At 34.6% G+C, this 19984-nt stretch overlaps 2 protein-coding genes across 6 annotated transcripts; one reads left to right on the top strand and one right to left on the bottom strand.

Annotated features, from left to right (window-relative positions):
• The first annotated feature begins 9961 nt into the window (after positions 1–9961).
• Positions 9962–12522, top strand: LOC147500497 (uncharacterized). Its single transcript, XM_086559346.1, has 7 exons — positions 9962–10135; positions 10223–10253; positions 10342–10386; positions 11176–11256; positions 11735–11823; positions 11989–12039; positions 12152–12522. Exons 1-7 carry the CDS (start codon positions 10085–10087, stop codon positions 12176–12178), a joined length of 375 nt encoding a protein of 124 aa, XP_086415472.1. The 5' UTR covers positions 9962–10084; the 3' UTR covers positions 12179–12522.
• A 1249-nt stretch (positions 12523–13771) lies between these two features.
• Positions 13772–19248, bottom strand: LOC147500496 (transcription factor PIF1-like). Of its 5 annotated transcripts, none has more exons than XR_015196400.1 (10): positions 18904–19248; positions 18729–18828; positions 18003–18654; positions 16549–16647; positions 16383–16448; positions 16204–16269; positions 15383–15799; positions 15170–15233; positions 14359–14474; positions 13772–13890 (listed from the first exon to the last, which is right to left on the bottom strand). XR_015196400.1 is itself a non-coding variant. In XM_086562113.1 (9 exons), exons 2-9 carry the CDS (start codon positions 18824–18826, stop codon positions 14470–14472), a joined length of 1467 nt encoding a protein of 488 aa, XP_086418239.1. In that variant the 5' UTR covers positions 18827–18828; positions 18904–19248; the 3' UTR covers positions 13977–14469. The 5 variants fall into 5 exon arrangements, 3 of the variants coding, with proteins under 3 accessions (XP_086418239.1, XP_086418240.1, XP_086418241.1); XR_015196399.1 differs by lacking the exon at positions 13772–13890 and adding an exon at positions 13977–14274; XM_086562113.1 differs by lacking the exon at positions 13772–13890 and having other exon boundaries at positions 13977–14474.
• Between the last annotated feature and the right edge of the window lie 736 nt (positions 19249–19984).

Raw genomic sequence — 19984 nt, 5'->3', positions numbered from 1 at the left:
ATCCAATTTTTTATTTTTCTATTAATTATTCCTCTTTGAAATTAGTTCAATGCATTTGCATCCGATTTCTGATTTCCCGTTAGTTATTATTCTTTAAGGTTAGTTAAATGCATTTGCATTCAGTTACTAATTTTCCGTTTAAAAAAAAAAAAAATGTTAGTTCAATACATTTGCATTCAGTTTATGATTTATTGTTAATTTTTTTTTTAGGTTAGTTCAATGCATTTGCATCCAGTTTTCAATTTCCCATTAATTATTATTTCTTTAAAGTTAGTTCAGTGCATCTAGTTCTTTATTTCCCGTTAATTATTCTTTTGTGCTAGTTCAATGCAATTGCATCAAATTTCCGATTTTATGTTAATTATTCTTAGAAGTTAGTTCCATGCATTTGCATATATTTATTCTTTGAGGTTAGATCAATGGATTTGCATTCGGTTTCTGATTTCCCGTTAACCCATTATTCTTTGAGGTTAATTCAATGCACTTGCATCCTATTTCCAATTTTCCGTTAATTTTTTTTTTTTTTTGAAGTTTAGCAGTTGCATCCAGTTCCGATTTCTAACTTCATGGGAATGTGGGATCCACAAAAACTACCATGAAATGATATAATAACATGTGATAAGTAATAGCGTCATACTCTAATGTGTGATTCCTTTTCCGTATTGTGTATGTTTTGTGAGTTTAATTCGTGACATTCTAGCATTTTCCAAGTTATAAACCTCTTGGTAGGAATCAACAGTTTTTTAGTTGATTTTACATGCAGCAGTTTCAAAATTAATTAAAACAAATACGGGTAAGAAAAACTAATGACAATAATTAATAACACCTCTTATGTATTCCCTGTCGTATATAACATTTTTTATAGACCAAACAAATTGATAATTTTCTGTTGGGTTTAATTTACATGTAGCAGTATCAAAATTAATTAAAAAAAATTGAGTAAGAAAACATAATGATAGTAATTACCCCTAATTAATAATACCTCTTATGCTTTCAGCTATATAATTTCGTCGTGTCATATTGCCATATTGTCGTATGTAACATTTTATGAACTCAAAATGAAAAAAAAAAAAAAAGGTTCAAGAAATTGTCTTGGACAAAAAAATATTTTATATTTGAGCAGACGCTGAAGAAACATTTTAATGAACAAAAAAAATCTTATAACATATTTTAAATTATAGTCCAAAGAAAACCAAAATTTGCTTTATTAGGTATCAATAGGCAGCGCACATTACATGCAATGGATTCAAAATCAAAATTCATCACCATATTTCCAAACATTACAGTAATTTGAGGAAGAATAAATTACTTGGCTTTTCATCAATAATGTTACTCTCATCTTATCAAGTCGACCAATTTTTGCAAAAAGTACCTTAATTATTAATGAAAGAAACATCAAAGAACAAAGTTAAACCCATAGAAACAAAATACTGACTCATTAATAGATAAGAACTTGATGGATTTGAACCACCATATCTTGAAATGTATATATACTCAAGTGCTATTCTATTGAGCTAAAGATCCAAATCAAAATATATAAATCAAAACATAATGTCCAAGATAAACAAAGTTAAAAATAGTAACAGTCGACTAACCGTGAATCTAACCGTGCATACACATGCTTAATTAATCACGAAAGTCACATACAAAATCAAAACATAAATAAATAATCAGAACACCACAACAAAACAACACTGATAAGATCACTAATTTCCTTAGAGCGAAAAGAAATAGCGAAAGAACAGTTGTGACACAGAATATGAATGTAAGCAAGAAAAGTCTTTTTTTTTTTATTTAATAAATTTGAGGTTATGGGATGACCCCTGCCTGCATTAGAATCTTAAATAAACAATTTCATTTTTATCCTCAACAATAGACATAAGCTCTGAGCTCAGAGGTGGTACAAAAATTGAACCTCGATCACATGCAAGAGAAGCAAGATGATCGGCACTCAATTTGCTTCCCTAAATACATGAAAAACATTACACCTTACAGATGACTTTTTGGATAGCTTTGATTGTCACTGATGATATCCTCACATTGCCATGGTGGTCTTTCAATATCCTTCAAAATGTTTACTGCCTTAAGAGAATCAGTAGCCACCTGTACCTTTGAAATATTGATCTTTAGACACCCCTGCAATCCACAAAGCAAAAAAAGTTTGATACACTATAAAATCATAAAACCCAAAAAACAAAGAACCAATTCTTTCACTCTAGCCATTCTTCTAACTCTTTTATTTTGTCTTATAAACATAGTTAACGACAATATTGAATGCTTACCAAGTTACCATTAATTTTAGTTTATTGTTCTTCTAAATATATATCTATAGCAAATCATAGTATCGAGGTAAAATCAACACAATAACATGATTAGAATCTATACCAATTGATTGATGGTTAAAATAAAAATCGAGCTGTAAGTATGTAAATAAATTTAACATGGGGGCAAGCTATCCTTAAAAAGCTTCAACAGTAACACCTTTTGTGTAGAAAATGTTAATCTTGAGGCCGTGAGTGCTGGTTTAGATGTTTTTAGAATAATACATGTCTTCCATATCTAGATAAGACATTCTCTATTACAGGCAATACCTGACTAAAATGTGCTGATGTAAGAATCATATGAAATAACAAAGTGAAATAATATTTCAATTTAGTATACAATAGTAACCATCCTGTTCCCATATAAACCGTGACGGGTTTGCAAATTTTACAATTATATCATTCTCCCCGCAAAACTTCCACACCTTCCACTAAGTAAATAAAGTTGCAAAACTTCTAAAGATCAGCAAACTGAATGAGAGGCTATCAATACCATAATTGTAGAGCAACAAAATTTAGTCTGTAGACATAATAAAAAATAACAATATAAAGGGAAAAAAAACATGTTACTTGACGAACCAAGTAATGATTCACAAACATAAGAATGCATTTCAACCTTCTAAACCACCATAATATTATTCAATGTTTATGTTAGCTTTGTACGGAAAGTGTCGACATTAACTGGAAGCTAGATCAATAGTGGCCAATCATGCAATCCGGCCTCATTTTAAACATTCCTACCATGTTTTTTAACATACAAAATTAGGCTTCAATGATGTAAGGGTTCGTATTGATAAAAGATTGTCCAAGAGAAAGACCAAATAGGCTTTAGCATCAAACTAAAGAGTTACAACATGGAGAAGAAACATAGCAAAGTTGATGGTCTAAAGAATTTAGTGGAAAAAAAAGTCTAAATAAGATGTACTTATCTGCCGCTACCAAGATCGGTTCTCATTTATAAGCATAAAATAGTTGGGTAGAACACACCATTAGACTTTTGAAAGTACCCTCAAGAAGCTCAAAGTTAAAAACTACACATTGAAAGGAATTGGGTTATATGCTAAAGCATAATAAAGCATAGCATACCATATGTTCTGATAAACAAACGTGTTCACGTACATATCAGTTATAGTGGTCACAATGTCCAAACCTAGTCTTTTGCTTATTACACTAATACCTGAATGATAATCATAACAGAAAGAAACGACTAACAAATCTAAGCTAAGGAACATCAAACACGTAAAAATTCAAAAATGTGGTTCTTTAGAACACAATTAACCAACAAAAGGACATAGATTGGAAAATTTAGTTTACGCAAATACCAAACTCAAGGTCAAATAAACACGATATGTAAAAAATTATAGAAATAGAAAAACTAATCTCCAAGTGAAGGGGGAGTTAGAACCTCTATCATGAGGTGTAGAGAGCGCGTAAAACATAAAAGAGTAACAATGATGCCGATAAAACAAATTAGTAACCCTGAATAAAGCATCCATCATACTCAATGGTTGCCTTTCAAACCATTCCACCTGACAGAGAAATTCAAAATCTTGCATTTAGTAAGCAGAAGTCAACTATCTGGACGCACAAATATTGGTCAGAGCTTTATTCAAAGAGTGCATTTTACAATGTATGTAATGACATATTTATTACACACTAAACGAATGACAGGAAGTAACAACTCACGAAAAGGCATGGCTTGACCATAATCTACAATGGATACAAACGGCACCTGTCCCACAAAAAATTCAAAATACCTACTTTAATTAGCAACTAAATAACTTATGACTTATTAGCACGAAAGAACAAATTAGGAAACTTGTTTGTTAATTTCCCAGTGGAACTAAAATTTAATTCATACAAAAATGAAATAAGAGAGAAAATTAGACCTGGAAGGGGAAATGTCTAGCTAACTGATCCAGTTTGAGAGTGATTTGATGATGCCAAAGCTCTATGTTTCTTCTATACTTCGTAGATAATATAAGCATGTACGACACAATATCAGAGGGGAAAATATTGAAGAGTAGGGTTTAGTTTATCACTTGTGGAACAGAGAAGGAACATTTTTCATGCTATAAATCGTTGAGTTTTTGTTGGGTTTAGCTTTCATTTTTCAGTTAAAATTTTCTAATTTAATCTTCCTTATTTCTTGTAATCTTCTTGTGACGTGGATAGCCTCACTAAGCTCAAAAGAGGACCAAGTCATGGTTTCTTGCTCTATAGCACATACTTAACTACAGAAATAAAAAGAAATCACACAATAGATTATAAGCACGTCATGGATAACAACGCCGTGTTGATTTAAATCAATTCACTTTCAAGCTCAAGTTCAAGACTCGACTTTATACCAAATTAAATAGACCACTTAATATTCTCTCTTGTTGAAGAAACTGAATTGAGTTCTAAATATACGCACCAAGTACCTTAATAGGCATGGGACATCATTAAGTCTCTATTGAAGGTACTTGAAGTCTCATCACTATCGTGGTATAACTGTAGCATGCTGAAAATATAGAAGCAAATCATAAACCGTAGGGCGTAATAATAGTTCTAGGTATCCACTGCCCACATATTATATTGCTAGTACCTTTGACTACCCCGACATGCCAAAAATAGAAATAGAATTCATGTTTTTACACCAAGTACATAGAACACCCCTTATCAAGCATCATTATATAAATTTGAATTTGAAAAATACATCATCATATAGAAATGCAAAAAGTAGGGGAGAAAGGAAGAAAGGAAGAAAGCAAGTACCTTTGGCTTAGTTAGTTTCAATCCGAAGCAAAACTATAATATAGATCATAACTTTGTATGCATAAAATAGAGCAACCCCCGCAAATCCAAGTCGCACTATACATGTATATACTTGGTCAGAAAAAAAGAGTTGAACAATATGAGCAATCGATGATGATGCATATACTTAGCTCATGGTAGCATACTAACTGATGTCTAATTCTATTCATCTAGATGGAGAAGTATGACTCTGTTGGGACTATTGGTCTAAATGGCATACAAATTGCTTTGTTGATGTATCTTTAGAATTAAAGGACAAATGACAATGCAATGATGTCTGTCTCGAACCCATTTCAAAAGCATCCGACTTAACCTGGGACACTAAGTAATATTAGAATATAAAAATTAATGAAATGAGACAGAGTACAAAACATCTACCCCCATTTTTTTTATCGATAACAAAAGCTAAAAACCAAAGGATTAAAATCACAATAATGGGTACCCACAGACGTTAACCCGAATCATCAGTTGGTATTATGACACGCAATTGCCACAAAATTGTGAATCAGCTTACGAAATTATTGAAAGATACATGATATGTCATGCAAGAAAATTGGTTTGAATTTATCAAGATTCTCCTTGTCTTTTGCTTTTTGCCACAAATTCTTGGTATTGGAGCAGTAAATGGATTTAGTCGTTTTTTTTTTATGGTTAGCTTCTTTTGGGGCTAAAATTTCTTACTTCCTAGATGCTTTATTAAGAACTTATGAAGAATAACCATCTGAATTTGAGGAGAAAGAAGAAAGTGAAAGAAACGTACCTGAAAGAGGTGAGGTTGAAGAGAAGTCCTTAGAAAGTGGTGAAGTACATCGAACTCGCAAACCCAACCATCTTTTGCATTGGGCTTTACATTCGCATTGTTAGTGAAAAGATATTAGTTGAGGTGGTGGGGAAAATGGTGGTAGAGACGTTGGCGGAAACATTGGTGATGGTGGACAACTTTGTTGGAGTGGAGCGGTAAATGGCAAGGGAGATGTTTCTCAAACTGATTTCATGGAGTACTAATGCTAACAGCTATAATACAACATCATATCACTTTCTTTATCAATTGTTGATCAAGATGCAGTTAAGAAAATCCAAAATAATAATTATTCTAAAAGAGAACAAATAAACTAATAACAATTGTATTATGAAATACTAAGATAAAGACAAAATAAGCATCAATCGGCTATTCAACATGACACCCAACCTAATAACATTCGTATTAAAAAAAAAACAAAGGAAAATTTGTATGGAAATGCAGCTAACATGGTTATGCAAAACTAATGGAGCTAAGAATGCTTAATGTAATTATCATGGTTATGCAAATTTAGTAAGAATGTTTGTGGACAAACTTAAGTTTCTTATATCCTAATACACTGGACATTGTATGAGTTAAGTACTAACTTCAAATACTAAGTTTAGAGACAGAAGATTGGGTATTTCAACATCCTAAAAGAAGGCTTGGGTGCAGATATTCAATGAAGGGCCTAAATTTACATTATTGGTTTGAATTTTCAAACATGAAAGCCTAACGTGCAATATGGTTCACTAAAAGTAGGCATCACTAAAGAGTTTTCATCATTCTTTCTAGGTATCCACAGTTTGCTTTATATCAATAAACACCCAAGGAATGTGTGAAAATCCCACCATAGATAAAACCATTTAAGATATGAGATACCTTGACAACTGTAGTCACTATAACTTTGTTATTCTTGTTCTTGGCGCTACTCTTCTTCTCCACACTCGAGGCTAATTGTGACTTCTCCTAAATGTTAGAGATGACTTGCACCAGCCTCTACCAAAAGGGTGTATGTAAATTAGCTCTTGCACAAACATGCTTAATTAATACATATAAATTTGTAACGGGAAGTCTCAAAAGGGCAGGAATAGAACCAAACTTATGTATCTCAGGCAAAAAAATGAACTTGTGGTAGTGTTGATCTTAAATTAATAAACACCCAAAACCAAAATTCAAATGAATAACCACTTAACTAAAAAAATAAAAACAAACTTACTAATCATCAAGCTTTGTGGATGTTATTATTAGTGGCAGATTGCATACCTTTCCATCGTCAACTGGAGATATGCTAAAGATAAGAATAGAAGATGATGGCTAGGGATTGCATCCATTTGCTCAGTAAGACTGGAGAGTTTAAGGTTAGAAAAAACTAAATTATAGTGTGTGCTAGGAAAGAGTTTCAGTTGAAACTATATCTATCAAAACCCAGTAAATTGCATAACTTGAAAATAGAGGCAATCATAAAATCAGTAAATATTAGAACTCAATGTAACAAAGTTAAATATCAACGACTATTCATAAACTAATCAAATAGTATCAATAATAACCAATAAAAAAAATCTCAAAATATGATTGACCTGAGTATTTCAAACCTATAAGCTAGAACACTCCCTGAAGACGATGACATTGGCGAAAAAAAATCAGAATTTAGCTCAAAACTTGGGTCAAATATTCATTGCCAAGATTGATAAATTAATCCCAGAGTAATTCTTCCAACCACGGTGCCATTCCCCAATATTAATGCATGTTGAGTTGCCGACAACCATGATCGTGGAGGAGTTTTTTCCCCAACAACGAAGGCATTAAGAAAACCAAAACCCTCATGGATGACTTCATCCCTTGCGAAAATCATGAAAAAGAGCCTCGCTTGAATCAAAACCATAATTTGTGTAAAGGATAGAGTTATAGGGCTCTAGTCAACAAATTTGATCGTGCTGATGCAAATTACCTGATTATTCGGTGGGTTTTGGTTCGGCCAGTTTTTTCTCCACTTTTTTCTCAATCCATCCTGATTTCTCGTGAGTAAAAAGGGTACTTAAAATTTGCCTACGTGGACACCCTCAGAGAGCAGGAAAAGGGACTGCTATTATATATATATAAAGATGCTTATATTTTTATTTTTGGTTGGCCGTTGGGGAATAGAAATAGGAGTGGAACTCGGGCGGGTTGGGTCGGTTGAGGCATAACCTGAGCCTAACCCGAGTTTCAAATGTTTTAACCCGAGTCCGGAACAAGCCCTAGTCAGTCCTTAAATTTTCAGTCCAAACCCTAGCCCAACCAATTCGGGTTGGGTCGGGTTGGTCAAACTTCTCGGGGTTTTTTTTTGAATTAGGAGGTAAAAAATACCGAAATTGAAATCTTCTAATGAAATCAAAAAGATTTGATTGTTTGCAAGGAAACTAACCTTGTTGATTACATTATTCTTTCTAAAATAGAGATTCTCAACTTTATTTTCTACAAGAATAGAAGGATTGAAAAATAAGAATAGAATGATTGAAAAATATACGTACATATATGCACACGGGCTTGGGTTTTTCGGTTTTTTTATATTAACCCGAGCCCAATCCAAAATCGAGTCGGGTTTTAATTTTAGGAAACCAAGTCCGGACCACAGATCTGACATGTTAGCCCAAAACAAACAAAAATCAGGTTTTAATCCATCGGGTTGGGCTAACCCGACCTAAGTTCCACCCCTAAATAGAAATCCTTAATATACTTGATCGCATACGGCCCCAGACGTAAAAGAAAATGTTCATATCAACTTGCTTCTTCTGTCTCAGCACTAAACACAATTATCAACATGGTCAACGAATGACACGCTTTATAGTTTTAGGAGTGATTTTTTGCTCCCAGCATTAGTTCCTCCAAGCACTCCAAGGGAATTATCAGCCACACACATCTCATTTTTTCCATAAAAATAGAGTAGTTACACCTCACACAAAATTAGGGGTGCAAACGGATGGGTTCGGATGCGGATATGCCTGTCGAATCCGAAAATTTTATACCGATATCCGAATCCGAATCCAACGGATATTAAAAAAATTATCCGAATCCGATTTCGGATATCCGAAACGGATATCAGATAATATCCGATCCAAAAATTAAGATTAATTAAAATTTTATTAGCTTTGAATAATTCATTTTACCACTATAAAAACTAGTATAAATATATATATATATATATATATATATATATATATATATATATATTTATATTTGTCATTTATTATTATTATTTTGTTATTATAGTTTTATATTATTAGTTTATGATTTTATATAATATTTTATACAATAAAAAATGAATAAATTAATTATATATAATAACTATTAATTTTTTAAATCGGATCGGATATTATCGGATGCGGATATGGCAGTATCCGAAACCAGTTCGGACATAAAAAAAATATCCGAATCTGAAATTTTCGGATAATATCTGATTTTTTGAATACAAATTCGAATCGGATTCGAATATTTAGATATCCATTTGCACCCCCTACACAAAATCCTCAAAAATTCCAATTTTACTAGTTTGTCCCTCAGTCATAACTAGAAAGGAAATAAAAAGAAAACAAAAAATAGGAATCAAAATATGGAAAACACTATGGATGCATTAAGAACAAACTAACAAAAAAATGATATTATTGTTATTAACACATTTTTGCATGAAGAAGATGAAGAAATACACACGTTTGTTAGTTTATTCCACTTTACATATTTTTTTTATTTCTTCTTTTTGTTTCCCTCACAAACTAGTAAAATTAGAAATTTGATGATTTTGTGACGGTTGTAACTTCCCTCTTTTTGTAGAAAAAATGAGACGTGTAGCTCAAAATTCCCTTAGAGTGCTTGGAGGAACCAACGTTGGGAGCAAAAAATTGAACTTACTACAAAACGTCTAAACAATGTTACTTTTTCCAAAATATCAGGATATCCTTTGAAAATGTCCAATTTGGTCTCGAATTTTATCGGTTAGCTTTTCCGAAATATATATCAAACTTTCGACGCTTGTGCCGAAACGTATGTTCCGATACCTCATAAAACCGCAATTCATCGAAACATTACCGATATATATATAACAGACAAATGCCAATGGCCTGCAACGAACTGAACCGAGTTTGAACTTTGAAGATTGAACTAGAAAAGCTGTCAAGCAGAAAACAGAGATGGGTCCTCGAAAATGTGAAGTATGCAAAGAAACACAGTCCAAGTACAAGTGCCCAACATGCTTCACTCCTTAGTAAGTCTGAAAACTTATTAACTTAAAACTTCACAAATCATGTTTAGTTTTTAATCAGTCCCTCTTCTTGTTCTGTTTGTTTTGCAGTTGTTCTTTGCCTTGCTTCAAAAACACAAAGGTATGGGAAATTTATTTTCTTGATGTCGGGGCTTTTAGCTAATTGTATTGTTTGGAATATTAAGTTTGTGAATATTTATATGGTGCAGAAATACCTTGTGAGAAGCCAGTTCCTTTTGAGGAAAAAAAACCGAGTAAGACTTCTTCTTATTATAAAGTTTGTATTTTTAGTGCTTTGATATTCTACAGTTTCTATGTGATATCTATGCAAATATGCAATCATGAATGAAGATTGCCGTTTTGATACTGAGTTAATATATTCGACATTGATGTATTTCCAGTTCAGTAGATATTAGTACTCTTTTGCTTATTCCATAAAGTAGGATGACTGGTTTATGATTTTCTGTAAGAATGTGTGGAGGAGACCATAGAGGTATGTCCAACCAACAGAGTGTTATATGTAGAATGGATGCTACCAATGAGCTATGTAGGGGGAAGCAATCTTTGTGATATTCTACCTTTCATTTCGTTATGATCTCATCTTTTTCCTGATAAAAAAAAAAAAAAAAAAATCGATATGATCTTTTTCATTAAAACTTTTAAAGGAAACTGAGATTACCTAAAGGCTTACCCTTGATCTCTTGATGAGTTCAATCATTGGTTTTTTGGCCAGAGCAGGAGCACGTATATTGTTTTCCCATCTGTGATCTTGGGTTGGGACCCGTCAAGGATGGATTTGTGATCTAGAGCACCCTTTGATTTTCTCATAGGCTATTCCTTCTTTTTTTTTCTGGGAAACATTGTAGAATTGAAGAGGATGTGAGTTGTCCTCTTTAGTTTGTCTTTTTGAAATTTATTTTGAGGGAACAATCCAAGAATAGTTTTACTGAAGGAAAGATATTTCTGGTTTGAAATTTTGATTCAATTTAGTTATCTATAACCAAACTCGTGCTCTGATTTATTGTTCTAATTCATTGGTATAGGTCCCACTTCGCTTCCAGAAAAAGTGTTCCGGGTAGATGAACCAGGTCATCTACTTCAAAATAATCAACTGGAGTCAATAGGTGCACTTGTTACTATATTCCATTTTGTTCTAATTTCAATTAACATCATTGATGTTTACTTTTCCAAGTCCTGTAACAGTTATATGTCAGAATAGGGTGAGTTGATATCTGTAGTAATATCGTGGCTACGAGAGGGGAAGATAGAAATTAAAAAGGATAAATCTAGGATTGAGAATTTGTCATCCATCTTTAGCTCAATACCTGTCAAAGTTAAGGTATTTCATAAGACCTAGGCAAATGGGAAGGCATGCAGTCCTGCTTAAATCCCTCTCCCCCATTTCTTAAATCTTGATGAGATGGTCTTACTGAGTTAAGGCCTAATCTGTTATCTCCTCAAGAACATTTTGTGTAGAACGAATCCTACGAGAGATTTGTTTCAATGGGTCTTTGTACATCGACTCTTCACTAAACTTCTTCAAGATTCTTAATATCGAATCAGTTCCAAAAAGGTTTCTCATTGCTGATTTTCACACTGCAGCGCTGTCTACTGAAATTCGTAATTCCTTGAAGGATGAAGATATTCAAAAGCTCATATGCAATATTGATTCTTCAAACGACACAGACAATGTTAGTATTTAGCTTTAAGTAAAAGAATTTTTCTTGTCTTCAACTTTGGTTTTGGAGGTTGATATTGGCTCGTGAAGATCAATATGACAGAACCTGACTGACCACCTGAGAGTGTCTGCAAATAGAAAATTTTCTTTCCTAACAACTCTGATTTCATTTTACCAGAAACTTGATGAAGTCATGGAATTAGAGGGCTTCCGCAAGTTCACTGAGAAGGTATTAACCTTGTACTTCTACTTTTGTGATTAAAAACCAATTTTAAGAATTTTACTTTGAGGGATGAATAGAACACTGTTCATATTTTGATGAATTAGTTTCCATCTTGCAGGTTTTATCAGTGATTAGCACAAAGTAGATCGAATCTGGAAGAAGATGATGCTAAACAAATTAATATCATACCTTGAGCACACCATAAAGTTGTTACTCGTTCCTCTATACTGTCTTGGAAACTTTATCCGATTTGCATATCTTTTGATGATGAAGGTGAAGCATGCCGGAGGAAAGCCTACTTCCATATCCCAGGATAACCTGCGGCTTTGCTAGTTACTTCAACACACCACTTTTTGACAGTAACAAGTCTGATTGGACTTTTTTTTTTTTTAGTTTTGTTTTATTTCTTAGATGAGTTTGTACTTGAATTTGTTATTCTGACTTTCCCCAGTAGGAGATTCAGAGGCATTAACAAGTTACTTTTGACAAGGAGTTCGCTGTCTTTGCTTTGCTTTCCTATCATTGCCTCAAGCACCTTCAGGATCCCCAGTTCTTCTACGTTATATGCAGCAATAACTTATTCTTGAAGAGTATTAGACCCATGTCCCAGCGGCTTCTAAGTTATATGGGGCGGCGTTTTACTTCCCAAAAAACTTGGGGTCGCGTTCTGCTTCCCAAAAAACTTGGGGTTCTGTCTAATTGCCTAGGGCTGTCAACGGCCGGACTTGAATAGGACTCACCTATGTCTAAGTCCCGTCCAAATTATATTTACATTTAGAAGGTCCAAGTCCTAGTCTAGGTACCGTTGGACATGATCGGATTTGGGCCTGGCCTAGGTCCAATAAGATTACATGGAAATAGTGTATTTTTTTATTATTTCTCTACAAAAAACTGAAATAGTGTAGTAAGACTCAAACCCAAGCCTTATATGCAGTACTACAACATGAATCCATCAAGCCTTTTAACATTTTATGTATATTAGTAGTTACAAATTTAATAGTACTTATTTGAAAAACTAAAAAAATAATTTTAGTTTTTGGGCCGGGCCATTATCGGGTCGGACGGGAGTATGTCCATAACTGGCCCAATAGTTTTATCGGACAACATTTAAATTCTAAGTCCCTATCTTATCGTTCGGATTCAATCGGGCTTTAGGCCTGGCCCGACCCATTGACAGCCTTAGTTAGTCAGTGTTGTGGGAGGCTACACTGTTGAGCGATCATGCAATTGCAAAGATTTTGGTGGTGTCAAAGATTTTAAAGAGAAGATTTCATTTCTAGTTCAGCCCATTAGGCCAATGTTAAATGGGTCGTTTTGTGTGTAGTAATTCAGACATGGAAATATCCACCTTGAAGTTAACTGATGAATGTCCTCCGAACTCCAATCCCAAGTTCCCAGCCCATCACTCCTTTCTCTTTATTTTGTACCATGTCTGAAGAAGGAATTACTTTCACTATTAACATTTTTTCAAAAAACAATATTTTGGAAGAGAAGTTTCTTTAAAAAAAACGACTTTTATTAAGAAATTTAATGATTAAGTAGAAGAATGTATGAATACGGATTTATCACATTAGGACACTCGATAGATATAAGAAGAGACATCATATAAATAGATACAGTAATGGAACATTATAGGTACAGCTTAGAAGTGAGAACTCAACTTATTAGTAGCGTGTTTCGGTCAAATAAGGTGAGTATGTAGCAGTTTCAGTCGGATCAAGATGGGAAGAAAGAAAGGTTATTTGGGTGCACTCTGGCATTTAAACAAAAAAACACTTCCACCAGCCCGCAGTGCCAAATAATATTTCTCTTATCTACAGTAATGTGGCGTCAACAACCAAAGATCAATTTCAAAACCTGAAATGAGTAAATGACCCTCCATTTAGCTTGATATTGGCAATGAGATGGGAATCAAAGATTTATAATTTGGAAACAGATGAGAATCAGAAGTCAGAACTGCAGGTTAATTTGATAAAAATGAAAAAATATATTACAAAAAGATCAAGAGCCTCGGAAACTCGTTGATTCTGATTTCTAGTAAAATATAATACAACAACCGTGAGATCCCCACAAACTCGACTGATTCTGATTTTCAGTACGTGAAAACTAAGAGGGGCAGAAAATGGAGGACCCGGAGACGCCTCCCTTTTCACTAAATAGCATCTACCTTGAAAGTACCTATCCTTCTACTTTCCATTAGGGTCACCCCCCAGCTCACCATTCACATCAACCGTATGCGAACTAAAAGAGAAATGTAAGATGAGACGAAATAAAAACAACAGAGAAAACACTGGGGAAAAAGAATTCCATGAGGGTAATAATTACAGGTTAGCCGCATAATACTGTATAGTCAGAAGATGACTGTAAACTCTGAGGCGTCTGTTTCTCAACAAAACTTTAGCAGGTTGTGCGTTTTGCAACCTACTTACCAACTTGTCAACCTGCAACCAAATTGGAGGGTAGGTTATTAAAAAGAAGAAGAAAAAAACACTAATGAAAGAGTGCTCTGTTCAGTCTAAGGTCATATATCAGTTATTTCTTTTCAGAGCCAACACACAGTTTAATGCATCTGGACTGAGCAAAATAAACGCTCAACCATTTGGCAGATTGCTGACTTGCACTCTCACAAACTCAACAGAAGTAGTGATCAGCCAGGAAAAATTGTAAGGTAAAGAACATTTATCTAATCTTACTTTCCTCCTCACCCTTTTTATTTACTTTTATCCTTCTTTTTTCCTCTGTTTTCCTGCATGTGAGGTGAAGATGGGATTGGAAACCATAACCCAAGTTGATTCCTGACCTAAGACACTATGGTTAATCATAATCATACAAGTGTGGCTTGCCTGCCCACTCCAACTGTAGCACAAGAACTGATGTACAGGCAAAGCCATGTAAAAAATGTGTTGCATTCTATAAAAAGCAAACCAGGAATTATCCTACTAACACGACGTCTAACCAAGAAGGGAAAATAGTAATGAAATAATATGCTCCATGTAACTTTCCTGTAGGTTGTTTGATTTGCTATAAGTACAATAGTAAACTTCCTCTTCCCAATTCTCAAGGGTCAACGATAAATTATTTAGCCTCTTTCAAATTAAAAATTGGAACATATAACATAAGAGATTGTTTAGCTTACTGCGTTTCAGATTTTCAAGACTCTGAAGTCCCTCACTGCTACTTGGTTGGGGCATAGAGTGCGTCTGTGCAATAAGAATATAAGATTCATTAAATAGAGTGTCACTCTCAATTGGTAATTATAAGAGATTGAAAAGTTATGCATATATGCTTGGCTATATGACGACCAATAGTAATTCTTAGAGTCACACATAAACATGGTTAGTGTGCATACCTGAGGTGGACATTGAGGTGCTTGCATGTTGTAGAGGCTGAGATAATGCTGATAGGAATCAGTGAAATTATGAGGCTGTAGCTGGTTAGTGGAACTTTGCATGCCAAGTGAGTTGAATGATGGATGAGAAAGGTTTGGTCGGATTGTAGATACACCAGGTGAAGAACCAGTGGGCGGATGATAAGCTGGTATGGGAAGCCTTGGACCCAAATAAGCTGCTGCAGCTGGTCTGGGCATCGATGAGCCAGCTAAGACCTGGGGGAATGGCATCATTGGACGGCTCAATCCCATATCCATCCCCATCCCCATTCCCATCCCCATCCCCATTCCCATACCCATACCCATGCCCATTGGGGACATGTACTGTTGGACACCAGGAAACACCATAGGGACCATGCTACATCCCATCGACATCATCTGCAAAAACCGGTAACAGTCAGATATGCAAGCACACAAAAAATGAAGCAGGTCAATTTTGCAGGTTCTGAAAGCTTGATAAACTTATGAGCACAGAGAAATAAGAATCAGAAGCAGAAGCAAGAAGCAAGAAGCAAGAAGAAACTTTCATCATCATGAATACAATGACTTTGTGTACTCTGCATAAAGATGACTTTCCTATCTATGTTAAGAGTTAATAAAACTAAGTTCTGTTTGGACTGAATGAATGAATTCCTCCCATTCTCTTAGGCTATTCTGTCCTCAACTCGGGTATCAACATTAATGAAGTGAAACAGCAATAAAGCATATTAATCAGGGGAAAATATGGAGGGAGGGGGGAGCGTGTATACGTGAATGGAGCAAAGTATATAAGAATTATGTACCTGAACTTGTAACTGGAGAGATTTCAAGTACTCAATTGCTTCATCCAACATCGAAGCTTTGTCTGACTGATATTAGGAAGAAACAAATTAGGAGAAAAAAACAGTAAAAATACAATCAAGAAGAAAAAGAATCCACTCAAAGTCCCAAAGATATATGCAAGAGAGGAAGGAGTAATGACCTTATTGCATCGGGGTATGAGTTCTTGCAAGGCCTTCATCTTTTCATTTATCCTATCTCGACGTCTCTGCATAAAACATAGCACGTTACTTCCAAATCAAGATGACTGAAACCAAATGAAAATCAATTTTTTAACAAAATAAAATAAATAGATTAACATAACAGACCCGCTCCGAGAGATTGTGGACCTCAGCAGCACGAGTTCTTCTTGCAGATGTTGATCCACGAACCTGTTTCTTCGTGTCAGTGGCCTCAAACTTGGCATCCTTTAGTCCCAGATGACAAAAGAAGCGCTCAGAAAAGAAGTTAAGGAAAATATTTGTTAATACAGTAAACCGAACTGTACTAAACTGGAAGTAGCCACAAAATTGTTTTGGAAAGTGTACTAAACTGAACTGTACTAAATTGAAAGTAACCACTAAACTGAACAGTAACAAGTTTTGGAAAGTGTTGAGCAATTGTTGATACCAAAGGTTTAACTTAGTTTTTCTGATGGAGCAAATCTTGGAGCAAAGTTATGTCTTGGTTTCTCTAGAACATCGTGTCACTTTGCCAATCCCAGGTCATTAACTCAGTTGTCAAAAAGTGATTTGACAATGCAAATTGAAGAATAGAAATACAAGAGATGAAGTTCTGCACTTTGTAAGCACATTCTCTTGAAACGTGCATATTTATGCACACTAAATTCTGGTATGTAGCATTATGGAAGACGTGTGAAAAGGGAAAACAAAGCGCCAGCTTCGTCAAGACTTTGATGTTTAATAGTAACACAACATTTTCTTCGCAATAGGTAAATACTCATTCTTGGGACCTGCTTATCCATGTTCTCGATATGCCAAGTTGGCATTCTCATGAACTTCCCTAGAACTAACAAGATTTTAGACGTCCTTCCACATACATACCAAGCTGATGAAAAGGGTATAAATGCTTTTGTTGCCATAAAGCTGTGTTAGCTTTTTATGCGGTGCATTAGGACTGTGTAATACAACTAAATGTTTTTCCGATTCAAGGATCTGCTCATCCTTCAAATATAAAGAGGCGGACAATAAACACTCAAGTGAACGTGTATATTACTATATTTCTAAGCTTGGCGTCCATGTATGAGAACCCTGCCCAGGTGTAAAAGGGTTGGTATCAGCTCAAGTACCTATAGCTAATGGACCAGACTATATAAAGCAATTTCAGCATTATATTCCCTATAATTGGTAGACAAACATGGCCCACCAAGGTGACTGTCCATTTTCCAACAGTGAGCCCACACGTGAGCCTCAATAACAACTGGACATTCCCATCAATAGATTCAATGCCTCATCAAGTCATCAACCACTGTTTCCAGTTACAGCACCAATAACAAACTACCAAATACAAGTACATGACTAAATTACCACTAATTAAATAATTAGACACACTCCGTACACTAAACTATCAACTTATCAAGTCAATATTATATTATAGTAGTCAAACTTTTAGATTTGTGTGGCTTCAAAACGATTAGTAGGTCCCACACCATGTTCTTCACTCTCAGAGCATCTGCCACGTATACCAACGAAAGCATTTTCCGGTACACCGACCCACAGAAAAGCATGAAAAAAAAAAATAATCTTAATCCACACAAACTTACCTCGTCATCGTGTTCCTCGTTTTCTTCTCTTCCTTTCCTCTTCCTGTCATTATTACTACCACTCGGCGGCTTATCAGCTAATAACGGCTCAGCACTTGCGCCAGATCCACCAGAAGATGACGTCATCGTAACTTCTCTATCCTGCTCCGTCGCTGTATCTTGATTCATACTCCCACTTCCTCCTAAATTCTCATCAACCCCGTTATTCATTACTCTTCGATCCAATCCAACAGTTGAAATCTCAATCTCATTCGATTCGACCACACCAGAACCCCCCGACGGTTGTGATTCACTACCAGCTCTCCAATTCGGTCGAGAGAATCTCATAAAGTGATGAAACTTGTTATTACTAGTATTTGGTGTGTTTGGAATCAGTGGTGGCCTTGAAGAAGGAACAGGAGTAACAACTGAAGTGTAATTTGTAGACGGTGTAGAAGAATAAAGAAGATCAGAACAGAAATCATTGTTGTCATCATCAAGTGGATAATGTAACCATGAAGCCATTTCATCTTCTTGCATAAATAGTTGATAAGGTGGTGCATTATTATTTGTTGTCGATTCTTCATTGTTTGTCGATTTCTTTCTCTGAGTTTGGCTATGTAATACTACTTGCCCGTTTTGCCATAGTAGTTCCATTAGTTCATCATCAGGTCTGTAGAAAAAAAAAAACAAAACTTTAATAAATAGATTGAAATATTTGAAAATAAAGAAGCCTAATTTAGTTACTGAGAAGGTTTGTTGGGGCGAGTTGTAAAGGTAGATGAAGAAGTTGGTATCGTTGAATCATCTTCGTCCATTTCGAAATCGGGAACGAAGTGATTCATCTCTACAAAAACAAAGTAAATTTCGTCAAAATTAATACCCATCTAATTGAAGAAGAAGAAAAAGTACTTTTACTTGCCTTACAAATTAGAGCTGATTTAGAGAGAACATAATTAAGATTAATGAAGTATTAATCTTTTTAGTTCACCGAATTAGAAACTTTCTCTCTTCTATCTCTGCTCAGTGAGAGAGAGAGAGTTAGAAAGCTCGTTTTTTTTGTGTTCTTTCAAATTTTTGAGGTTTTTTAGTTGGTGGACGAAAAGATAAGGTGTATTGTTTTGCTGTTGCTGTCACTGCAATAATTTGGTGGTGTCTGGAAATAAATCTGTATGGTTGAAATCGGGAAATAGTCTAATGTTTGCTAGAGATTTTTCTGTAAAATGTGAGTTCCAATGACTACCAGAAATCAAATAAAATCCACTGTAGTTTGGTACTATAGTACTGAAATTTATCTGAAATAACACAAAAATGTCAGAATATACACTTTATTTGTCTGGCATATTTCGTACCATAACTATAGATCGTCATTTCAGAAAATCTAAGCCTGAGAGAAAATATTGGTCTAGTTTTACGTCAAATGTTCAATGGATAACCGATCAGAACAATCTAATGTTCTGTCTTCCAACTATTTTTTTGCACTTAAATCGTATCTTGTCGCAAATGGTAGTGTAGGAAATTTTCTTTAGATTCTTATAGGCATATAGCAGCTCGAGGTTATATCACAGCTCTATCAATGGGCTGTGTTTGCATCAGACACGTGTTGCGGTATAGTCGCGCGTCGGACGTAGTCAACTAAACCGGATGCATGTCAAAATGCATTCAACATGGTCAGGACGCGGATTTTGATCTAAAAAATATTAAAAAACTAATTTTTTTTGTTTTGTTTTGTTAAGACTTATAATATGTTTTTAAAATTTGATTGGGAAATATTAAATTTAATTTTGTGGCTATTTATCTTTAATAGTTTAAAATTTATGAATGTTGATATATTTATTTTAATTTTTAATGTTCATTTTATATAAAATAAAATTATAAATATTAATTAATTTCCGCGTTCTTTGCCATATCCACATTCTACCTTTTTAAAATATAACCGAGTCACTGCGTATGTGTCTGCGTCCGTGTCCATACAACATAGTATCACAGTCTTGACTCTTGGG

Source organism: Coptis chinensis, chromosome 5 (assembly GCF_015680905.1).
Source record: "Coptis chinensis isolate HL-2020 chromosome 5, ASM1568090v1, whole genome shotgun sequence".
NCBI classification, from domain to species: domain Eukaryota; kingdom Viridiplantae; phylum Streptophyta; class Magnoliopsida; order Ranunculales; family Ranunculaceae; genus Coptis; species Coptis chinensis.
This window is presented reverse-complemented; position numbering and strand designations above follow the sequence as displayed.